The following is an 11,581-nucleotide window of genomic DNA, read 5'->3' as shown; positions in this document are numbered from 1 at the left end:
ACTCGCTTTGTATAAAACAGTGGTTGGCGTATTTTCTAGACATAGTTATGCTTGAGCTCTCTACAGCAAGGATTAACAAAGCCAAATCATCAACTATAGACCTATGGAAAAACGCAGCAGCACAAGTATCAGTCCTAATGACCTCAGCATCACAAGAAGTAGAGGAGAGTGACTAGGCAAGTTGTGATTTCTGTTTTTGTTTATTTGTTTGTTTGTTTTTTTTTTTCCTTGAGACCGCAGAGGGTGGGGGGGTGGGAGAGGGTGGTTGTTCTTGTTCAATTGTGTTTGTCTGTTCTATATGTTTAAAAATATAAAACCAATAAAAAATTGATCTTAAAAAAGTCAGTTTACAGGTCTTTGGATGTATAACTACATATGTGAAGAAAAGCCTTTCTGGTGGTGTGGAGTTAGAAAGAAGTGAACTTTCCAGACCTCTGTGGCTTGCTTCTCATCTCTGCTTGAGGCTAGCAGATTGAGGCTACATTAGCCACACCTAGCACACACTTGATTCTTCGACTGAACTGTCGGTCGGTCAAGTTGCATTTTATGTAATGTGGGCGCCAGGTTTTGGCAAGGAAGAGGAATATGTGGAATAAAAATGATGATATGTCTGGTTCTGCTGCATTGGTTTTGAACCTTTTGTTTTTTTATGTGTCTGACAGTGATATAAGAATGCAATGCTAAATCGTTAATCGTACTAGAAGAGTCACAGAAAGTCATAGGCATGGCAAAGGGAGGGGAAGAGCTGATCTGCCCACATGCCAGAATGAAATCCATTCAAAGCAAATGTCAGTCAGAGGACTTCACTATGCTTCAATTTATTCTTTTGAAGCTTTTCTCTCTGTGTCTCATGTAAAGACACCTCAGAAGTCCTCAAGGCATGACAATCCTTCAGGCATGAAAAGGCAGAAACCTCCAAAGGCTTCTCCAAAAACAGCAGCACCAGGACCCAACTTCTGGCAGACTTCAAAGGCACAGATTTTTTTTTTTTTAAATAAAAGGATAAACCCATCGTAGTCTCCTCTTTTCCTGCTGTGTAGAATCACCTTAAGAGGTGAACTTTCTCTCTGTTAGGCACTTGCTCTGACTGCAGTGTTATTCCACTTATTAAAACCCCAGGGGTAGGGTGACACACACACACACACATACATTAGCAGTTGTCTGAGTCAAACATACTCAACATGTGCAGGACGTAGTCAGATCATGTTTCTTTTTAACACCATATAAAATGACAGCACTAGTCAGGTGTCAGAACAAATTGTGTGTGTGTGTGTGTGCGTGTGTGTTTGTGTGTGTTTGTCCATGCCGGTATGCATTTTTGTCTGTGCATGTTGTTTATGTGTGTTTGTTCACATAGTTAACCCTAATTAAAGCAGGCATGTTGACTGCAAAAAACCCTGTTCAGTAACAGGCTCACAGCCAGCAGGACAGAGGGTTTGCACACGTAAACATACTCACCTGTGGTGTAAGAGTACTGACGCAACTATGGATCTCCCAATGTAATCACACACACACACACACACACACACAAACAAACAGTGCTAGATGTTATAAATAAGCACGTCTAATTCAAAGAAGCAGCAGGAGGGAAGCTCAGAGTTCCACCGTCCATGAATGCAAAACTGACCTCTCAGTTTACAGAGATAATGTCTCATAACATTTCCAAACAGCCTATCAGTGCCTTAGAAGAGGTCAAAAGTCTTTCATTCTTTCTCACTTTCCCTTTTTTGTTGTCCTTTGTGAGGAAAACACTTTGAGAGAAAGTGGTTTGACAATTAATTACTGGTTTGACAAAATAAATAGGCCTATATAAATCTAAACTCAAGGTCCACTCACTAGTTATTTCCAGAGCTTTATACTGTATATAGAAGGAGATAGTTAACTCAGTTGTCATTACATGGCCTAAATTAATCTTAAGATTAAGCTATCCAACAGTATATGAAGTAGTTAGAACAACATTAATTATGCTTACACATTAATACTAATGTGCTTTTACTTAAGTAAGAGTTTGGATGCAGGACTTGTACTTTCTACACTGTGGTATTACTACTTTTATTTGAATGAAAGAGCTGAGTGATTGTGTCTTACAACCACCTGTTAACTCAGGTAACATGATGACAACTGAGCTATCTCCATGACAACTGAAAAAACTCTATCCAGTAAGAAAGACTAAGAGAGTGCAGTTGAAAGGTATGGAAAAACTAGTAGGTAGACCTTGAGTTGGGATATTTTATTGTCAAACTAATGTGTTTCTGTTTGACACTCTTTCTCACAAGGTCTTATTAATTAGAAAAAGCAAACAGAAGTTAAACTGGGTTTCCCTCACAAAGGGCAACGAAAGAAAGAGTAGTAGTTTATTTTTTAGAGCTGACCTAAACTTTACCACTCTTTGAAATTTACATTTTTGTACCCAAATATACCCTGTTTGGAAATCCTCTGCTTTATACCAGCATGTTTTGTTTGATTTTTTTTATGCCAACCAGTTGACGGTTACTCTACGTGTCTACTTGTCAAATTAAGTGAATCCCTTGGCTGAGGATAAAGCCAGGAAATTGTAACACTCTTCATTAAGACAAGTGGTTGCTATTTATGTTGCGATGACAACTCTGCCTCTGCACCCATGGGAGAGACCATCCCCAATATCTGCACTCAATAATGGATTCAGGATTCTATTTATATTCCCTCTCACTCTCTCTTTCTCTCTCCTCTTTTCTCTATGACTGTCACTCAGCCAGCTCTCATAATAATTATAGCTGCTGGCCATCATAAAAAGGCTGTTACAGAAATAAACCAAGGCCTCGGTAGACGACATGGTGAGTTATTTGAGAGAGTGAGATGCGTAGGTAACTGTAACTCTAACCATCTAGTTGTAGCAGGGTACAGTCAAATGTGTCTGTACCTCAGAAACTGGGCCACAGAAAGTAGCCTAAACTTTATTACATGCTGATTTCAAGAAAGCTCTTACAACTTATCCTGGTTATCATAGGTGTAATTTGATAACCAAAACTGGCCATTGCAGCCCACCCCAAAAACCTATTATAATTGCATCATACATTGATGCAAAACAGCCACAAATTGTTGCAGAAAAATTCACCAGAATGCAGAAAAGGAAGTGTTGAACCCAAAGTTACGCACTTGCGGGTTATCACAAAAGGAAGTCAAAGGTCTTCTTCTTTTTAACCTGGCCATAGCTGACACTGAAGTAGCCTGGTTCAAGACCTCTGAATCTCCCCTTAATCAACAACACATGGTGGCTAATTTATAGCCTGATTCCAGTATGTTTACACCCATGATTCAATCTGATTATCTCATGGGAAAAACAAGTAATTTGGTTATGGTTAAGCACTCTGATTAATGTAAGTCTGTCATCATGGTTAAAGTCATGGGGGATTTTAGATCCTTTTTAGGGGGGCTTAAGCCCTAAAAATTATAATATCAAAAAACTTTTCTTTTTTTTAAATCAATTTTGGTGCTTCAAGTGAGTTTGCGAACATGTCTGTTAATGACAGAGGACAAACAATTACAGGTTCAAAGGGCTTGAAACAGGTTTAATATCCTGTGTCGCTGTCGCCAATACTATGCACCTGTAACCCAGTCAAGGAAAGGGTTAACAGAAACGTAGTTTTGGCCAAACAGAGGTGGTTTTGGCTGAGTCAGAAGGAGAGCAGGATTGTATAGGTGGGCAATACTGGGAATTTTGGTATTGATCCGATACCAAGTAAATACAGGGCTAGTATCGCCGATACCGATACCGATACGGATGACTGATGATGATCATTGAATAATTTTGTGATTTTGCTTTTAGTTAGTTGATTATGATTTAATGTGTTTATGCAAATTTGTGGTGTTACCAGAGTGGCAAATTACTTTGTTGCATGTGGCAGTGTCCGTATCAGCTAGAGTGAATAAACTCCACACAGCGGTTGTCTTTCTTCAAGCCATCATCACAGGCTTCTCTCACTGTTCTGACTCTCCGCTCTCCGCCTCTGGCAGAACAGGGAGGGGGAGGGGGCAGAGAGAGAGAGAGAGAGAGAGAGAGAGAGAGAGAGAGAGAGAGAGAGGTGCTCAGTTTGCACACTGCGCACAGACTTGGAGAGACGCTGTGCTCACATGAACTCGGAGAGAAACTGCAACAAAAGTATCGATCTCATCACGACAGTATCAATCCGATACCAATACTTATCTTGGTATCGATACTATCGATATTTAGATTGATATGCCCAGCCCTACAGGATTGCGGTTGTGAAGTTTAAATTGGTAGTCCCCAGAGAAGAAGTTGGTAATTTCATGGTGCAGATTAGAACCCAAATTAAACGTAAACAACTAAAACTGCTGAATGTTAGAACATTGTGTCAAATTGCTCGTTATTACTGTGATTTATAAAGTGTCAGGTTTAGTTCCATCATAGTGTTAATAGTGTCAAAAAACGTTAGCTGACATTGTTGTTCAGTAGCTAGCTCAGAGATTATCGGCTAATGAAATTACTGATTTAGGAGGGGATGTTAACACTTTTCAAGGCACCGTGTCACATTCTCATTAGGGGCTGAGCCCCCTAAAGGTCTGAACCTAGGATCGCCCCTGGTTAAAGTCTCCTGGTTACATTAGGTAGGCTAGGTTTGTCTCCCATAATGTAGCCTGAATCCTGATGGAAGCTATCATATGGCGTTTTTCCATTACATGGTACCTGCTACTCGACACACTGTGCGTCCGTTTTCCATTGCAGATTTTAGTACCGCCTCAGCGTGGCGGCTCGATGCACACACCAGCGCACAAGTAAGGCCACTTGAGCTACAGTTCTGTGGAGGCTCCACGCAGAGCTTTCGCCGTAGCCTTTGTAATATGTGGCCTGATGTTTACACTTGTGCGCTGGTGTGTGCGTCGAGCCGGCCATGTGTGTGTGTGTGTGTGTGTGTGTGTACGTAGGCTACGGCGAAAGCTCTGCCTGGACTGGAGCCTCCGCAGAACTGTAAAACAAGTGGTGCCGTGACCTAACGCGACACACACACAGAACGTTGAAGGTGTGTTGTTGTTCTATATCTATGGTTGTTGTTGCCACAGCCAGAAGACACATTTAGTTTCAAATGAAGCTGGAGGCAGCAAAAAAACCCACAGCTGGCTAAACTGTTTAAAAATAGCGAGTTTGTTCAGGACACCCCCCTCTGTCGCTTTCACGTCACATTTTCGGCTCGCCTCAGCTCGCTTGGAACCTCGACTGAGGAGGTACTAAAAAAAGTACCTGTTAGCAGTTACCAGGTACTTTTTTTTCGTAATGGAAAACCAAAAAAGGCGAGTAGAGTCGAGGCGAGTCGAGCAGGTACCATGTAATGGAAAAGCGCCAATATAGACATGTCTGTCGGAGCCAGCTAATATGTTCCAGTCTAGTCCAGTCTTTCATGTTTACAATCGATTAGTGATACGTAGCGTCCTCTGCTGGTGCACTGGCGAACTACGCTTTTTAAATCAAGTTTATTTTGTTTACAGAGTTCACTTAAACATGGCCACCCTAGCAACCACACGATGCGCTGATAAACATTGCCCGGTAGCTATCACAGAGTTATTCACTGCATGTGTTGTAAAATTGACATGCTAGTTAGCTAGCTAGTCGACAACATTTTAATTATTTCAAATGTTTAACATTTTCAGGGAAAGCGGACATATGGCGTAACGTTACTGTTGAACGACTGACGAGCTAGCGGTCGCTGACCAATACTAGCCGATGTTGCATACGTTAGCTAACGTTACTGACATAACGTTACTGAAATTCGATGTACACTTGTCATTAATTAGTGTAGCTAATAATTTTGCAGTGTTTGTCTCATATGGTTTGTCTGGTGTTTTGTAAGAGATATGTTGCCCCTACTAGCTAGCTGTCCGAAAATGGATATGTTGGTTTGGTTAACATAGTGCTGTGGTTCCAGATTGACGAGGCACCAGTATTACATTATCGACATAGATGACGTTGACGTTAAGGAAGCTCCATCCAAAAGGGATTACATGTATAAATGCACTTTGTTGTTATATATTGCACTATGATCAGCTGTTGTGTTTTCCTTTCACTAAATACATTTGAGCAGGGGGAGAGAGACTCCAGCAGTGTCCAGCAACAGCTCTGCACATCACCCCTTGTCAGCAGTGACAGCGTGGATCAGAGGCTAGCTAGGCAGAAAGCTGCTCAGTTTCTCAGGGAAGCCGAGAAAAATAGGAGGCAGTAAGTGTCATAGATTAAGAAAAAAAAAAAAAAGTTTTATATCTAAGGTGTTCTTCTTCTTCTGTTTCTTTTTGGGTTTTAACGGTAGCTTGCATCCTTAATGTTGCACTACTGCCATCTTCTGGAGTTGTTTAACTTCTACAGTGTCCAGTAAAGCAGATTCTCCTCATCATCAGTCCTGTTCTCATTAGGACGCTGACCAAGCATCTTGTGCCTTGTCCACTTTCAACACACCTGTTATCCCAACTCGTATAATTTCTTCCAACATGTCCTATCTTTCTGATACATATTTCCTGCAACTAACAAGCACATGCTGTACAGTTTCTGGTACCTCACAATGATCACAAAAACAGTTGGATGCTTCCCTATAATGTGATGTGTGCTAAAAAGGTTGATGTGTCCTATTCTCAGCCTGCTTACTGTTACTTGCTATTTCTGTTTTGTTCACCTACTTCTTAACATACCTACTCCTTTTTGGATTGGGAGGCAGTTAGTGAAGCTACTCAGGATCATTTCACATTGAATTTAAATCTTTAAACATTTAACTTTCACTGCGGAGATACAGTGGGTAATGAAATGACAAGAATGGCCTACAAAACATGAAATCCAACATTACCACAAACTACAGCCTCAAAATAAAGTACACCTCTGACACAGTCTCAACAAACAAAATGTACATTATCTATAAGCTTACAACAATTTATTAATTTTTTTTACTGTAGGACTAATGTATTGCATCGTATGGTGTTTGTTTTGTTTTGTCCAGCCTGTGTTTCATATGTGTTTGTAATTTTTAGCCCTAATTACTTTACCCACATCTTTTGTATGAGGAGTAAGATAATACTCTTGTACAAGCTTGACAATAGTAAGAACTGATTTGGTGCTGCTGAGTCACCACTGTAAATGAGACAAGCAAAACCCATTTTATACTTTTACTTTACTTTAAAGTTTAATGTAATAATAAGAAAAGTAAGCCACATTCTGTATTGGTGCTATATTAATGTAACCAATCACTAAACCTTAATATCCGGTGTGTCTTCACAGGACAATGATGTAAAAATACCTCTTTCCTCACAGGATTGAAAAGTTGGAGAAAGAGAGGACGCTGACTGCTCAGTGCAGAAAGAATGGCTGGACAGATGTGCCTGGAGAACTGGAAGAGTACGAGAAAGTACTGGAGGAAGAAAGAAATGCTGAGAGTGGGTCTTTCTTTGAATTACAGTATCCTAACATTTCCCCCAGATGTTTTAATGTGCAGGGTGACAGGCCCCTCTGAGACAGCATTGTTACCGTGGGGTATAAAATGCTGTGAAGATTTATATCCAGTTCCTTTTCTCTGCCTACTCCCTGGAAGTGGCGTCATAGCAGTAAACTAGTGTTAAAGGAAACATCCACCGTCAACACTGCCACTTTAATCAAAACTGCTATTTATAATGTTCTTTGCATTTTTTTCTTTAGAGACAAATCTTCAAAAGCAGCTAGTGAAGATTCATAATGGTGTGAGGAAATTTCAGAGACAGCTAATAGATGTGAAGCCAACTCCTGAGTGTAAGTTTTGTACTTAGTAGTGTTTGTTTATGGTACCTTAAAAACAATTATGCAATTTTAAATTTTTAGAATTTTTAACATCACTTATTCAGCCGTCTTGTGAGACATTCAGAACTTTGTTGTCATCATTTCTATCAATGTTTGTGCCATTCTGCTACATCGATATAAAAGATACTATTGTAAAGTAGTTCACTGCTTAATAAAAGCATGGTGATTGTAGTGTCATAATCATGTACAATGCAAATCCGATTGTAATTATGTTTCTGCATTTCTACTTTCAGTGATTGAAAGACTGAAGGAAATAATGTCAGAGGTGGAAATCTCAATTAACACCCTAAAGAAGGAACAGCGTTCATGGTAACAGGATACATTAAACAGCGTTAGACCAATTTTGACTCAATTACCAGACAAATTGAAACCACTATAACATGTAGTGCACAATAACCCTTTAACAGGCACCTTAACTTACTGTACTACAGGCAAGTGACACCTGCTGATCAGTGTTTGCTCCACATTGGGAATGAATATGTGTACTCTAATAATATGTTGAATAGTCGTCCTCTGTGTTTCTCTGTTCCTCTCAGCTTTGAGGAACTTTTGAAAGAGGAGAGGACATGCAGACAGGAGATTGCTGCGTATGAGAAGAAGATTGAAAACGTGAGCCTTGCTGTCAAATCCGAGCCCAAACTACCCACAGCTCCCACTGTTAAGGTCTGCCTCTCCTCATCTTCCTCCTTTCGGTATTTTCTCTGTTGTCCATCTGTTGTACAATGAAAAGAAGACGGAGAGTTTGTGTTTGAGTATTGAGTGTGTAATAACATAAATAACACAAAAAAACTATTTGAAATCATAAGAAAGTGTTGATAATATGCTTTACATAGTGTTAGGAGTCGACAGAAAAATATGTATCTCGTTCTCTGTGTATTTTTTCCAAATGCATCCAGAATTCTGACCCTTGCAGCATATGATTCATAAAATTATATTTTTCATTAGACCAAACCCCTGGACAGAGACCTCCCTGCAGAGGTCAGAGCACTGGAGGCTTTCCTGCTGAAGACCGGAGGCCCTTGTGGTGGCTGGGACCAATATGACCACCAAGCCTTCCTTAAAGTAAGACATTATTGTTATTCTGTCTTGATAACTTGTTGTAATGAAACATCTTGTTCTTCTGCCACCTTCCACTTGCAGATCATTGCGCACACGTCACTGAACACCACTCCTTAAACTAACAGAGTTCAATGTTTTGCTTCAGACAACTTCAGCAGATGCCAGGCCAAAGATCCCTGTCTGACTTACTCTCATCTGTTTGATTTACAGGTCTGGACAAAGCACAGTGGACAACCAGCCTACAGGAAAGAGGTCAAACTGTACCTTCCTAGTAAAACATTGGAAGAGATAGAGCAACATGAGGACTGGCATCAGGAGCTGATCTACCTACAGGACAGAAAGAGAGAGGTAGAGACAAAACATGTATGAGCGCAAAAGGAAAGCAAACCTCATTTGGTAAACCCAACAGTCACAACAGCATCACAAGAACTGGCATGTTAAGATGAAGATAAAGAAAAAGCAAAATACGTTAAGTGAATTTAATCCAGATCGTGCCATTTTTAGTTGTCAGAATAAAAAAAATAAAAAAAACACATTTTACCTTGTTCACTCCACCAGGTTGTATGAACAATATAGTTCAACCTTTACTATAAATTGATGGGTTTCCAATAGTATGCCTATATTGCTTGTATACTTGTATTCCATTAACTTCAGTTAGATCTGTCTTTATTCTGTATAAACATGCCCTAGCCAGGAGCTCAAAATAAGCTGTTTGATAGCTGTGGTACACTAAATAGTTTCCAGTTTTCATTTTTGCTACTTGTCTTCATACCATACCTAGGCTATTCAGCGGTGGAAGGCCAGCAAACATCAGGAACGCCAGACCAGAATACAGAGTCAGGAGGAGGTGGAGGAGGCAGGAATTAGGGAGAAGGAGGCCAAGAGCCAGGTCCACCAACACAGGTGAGTCAGAGGTAGAGCAGAATAGAATAAAAAAATAGAAAGACGAGGTGGCGCAGACATTGATTCCATGGCTAAAGCCGTTAAAATCACACACAAGTCATAAGATCCCCCCAGATCTGATGAGCACCCAACATGTTTTGGTGACATATCTGTTTTTGTGTGTTCTTTCCTCTTCTGTTCAAGGACTGAGGAGGAGAGGAGGGAGGCGGCACAGCGACTGGAGGTGTGGAAGGAAGAGAAAAGAAGGAAGGAGGAACAGGAAGAGGAGCAGAGGCTGGCTGAGGAGATACAAAAGAGGAGACGGGCAAAGGTGGGGGTGTGTGTGAAAAGTAATTTTACTGTAGTTGTTGTTATTTATCATCAAAGATAGTGCTTCTGTATTGGTATTTACTCATCTGTGTGTTTCTGAATTCATTAAGCATGATAATCGATATACATGCATATATACATACATACATACATACATTGATGTAGCGGTAAATCATTTAGATGCATCTTTGGTGCCCTCAAGAAATATTTAGCTTTATCAAGATGATTTCTGTTTTATCAGGAAGAGCGTCGGCGGCAGCTGGAAGTGAAGCTGACCGTTGAGGAGCAGCTACGACTGAAGAGAGAGGAGGAGGAGGAACAGGGGAGGAGGAGGAGAGCGGAGGAACAGAGGGAGATGGACGAGAGGAGAAGGGAGGCAGTAAAGGGCATCAAACGCTTTACTGAAAGGGTACGAAGTCTGAGAATCACAGAGATACCGAGAAACACCAGTCTGTTTTGCCTGGTGTTACCACTTTCAAGGGCTGGGGTTTCTCGCTAAAGCACAGTTGTTATGTGAGGTTGTGATGTATTTAAGGGACGTGAGGTTTTTACAATTTTTTTCCAAATGTTGGAATAAATACAAAGGCTAATGTTAGAAGAGAAGTCACTATACTATGTAAAATACAAAGCTTGTCTCTGCCTTTCTGCAGGATCTTCAAAAGGTGGAGGCAAAGCTTCAGGAGAAACAGCTCAGGGAAAAAGAGGAAGAGGAAAGACAGAGGAGAATCACTGCTAAGTTGAAGGAGAAGGTAAGGGCTGTACTGTGAACAAGTCAGATGTCTTAAACTCATTAACACAAAGAGAAACATTGTAATCACACAATTTGAAAATCTTTAATAAACAGGGTTGTTTAGATAAAGTCTGTTTGTTCCTCATGCAGGTGGATAGTCACATCAGCAGAGACCCCTCCAGGCTTACCCGTCCCACTAAGGGTTGGGAGGAGCGAATGAAACACATTGGACCTTCAGGAGGAGGGCCTGTGCTACAGATGTTTCACAGGTCTGGTTGCCCCAACTTTTATACAATCGCTAGGTCAGGTTTCTGTTTCTAAGGACTGCTTTGGGTAATAATAGGTGATTGCTTGCATAATCACTGAAATCTTCTGTCATTTTGTTGCAGAGCTGTTCCCACTTGGAGACAAGGCCTGTGATGAGCATCAAAGGAAGTTAACTGAAATGCATTCAGAATGTTTTTAGTTTTTTATAGAAATTATATTAAATGAAAATGTATGTAATGGAACCTCAATACCAGATTGTGCCTTTCCTTGAATCTACTGTTTGCTGCTGTTTGCTTTAACTTTTACAAAACCATTATTTTAAATAAAAGCTTGTGTAAACTTCACAACTTCTCATCTCTTGTGGTCAATTTTTGCTCTGTTAAAATGGTGGAATGGTAACAGTGGTATTGGGTATTCACAGAAAAAGTTATATCCCAAGACATCAAGAAAAAGAAGAAGAGATCAAGCGTCTGAGCTTCTTTTTTTGTACGTCCCTGTAATGTGAGCTT

At 40.4% G+C, this 11,581-nt stretch overlaps 1 protein-coding gene across 6 annotated transcripts; it reads left to right on the top strand.

The window, feature by feature from the left end:
* Positions 1-5,413: 5,413 nt before the first annotated feature.
* On the top strand, positions 5,414-11,416 carry LOC116056687 (coiled-coil domain-containing protein 112). Of its 6 annotated transcripts, none has more exons than XM_035992187.1 (15): positions 5,414-5,539; positions 6,075-6,088; positions 6,128-6,208; positions 7,286-7,407; positions 7,667-7,756; positions 8,038-8,113; positions 8,341-8,467; positions 8,750-8,866; positions 9,074-9,211; positions 9,645-9,766; positions 9,950-10,076; positions 10,317-10,484; positions 10,726-10,824; positions 10,956-11,074; positions 11,195-11,416. In XM_035992187.1, exons 1-15 carry the CDS (start codon positions 5,495-5,497, stop codon positions 11,223-11,225), a joined length of 1,476 nt encoding a protein of 491 aa, XP_035848080.1. In that variant the 5' UTR covers positions 5,414-5,494; the 3' UTR covers positions 11,226-11,416. The 6 variants fall into 6 exon arrangements, with proteins under 6 accessions (XP_035848080.1, XP_035848078.1, XP_031164816.1 ...); XM_035992185.1 differs by having other exon boundaries at positions 6,072-6,088; XM_031308956.2 differs by having other exon boundaries at positions 6,072-6,208.
* Positions 11,417-11,581: the final 165 nt, after the last annotated feature.

Source organism: Sander lucioperca, chromosome 2, assembly GCF_008315115.2.
Source record: "Sander lucioperca isolate FBNREF2018 chromosome 2, SLUC_FBN_1.2, whole genome shotgun sequence".
Taxonomy (NCBI): Eukaryota; Metazoa; Chordata; class Actinopteri; order Perciformes; family Percidae; genus Sander; species Sander lucioperca.
Note: the sequence above shows the minus strand (reverse complement) of the source record. Positions and strands in the feature narration are given on the sequence as shown.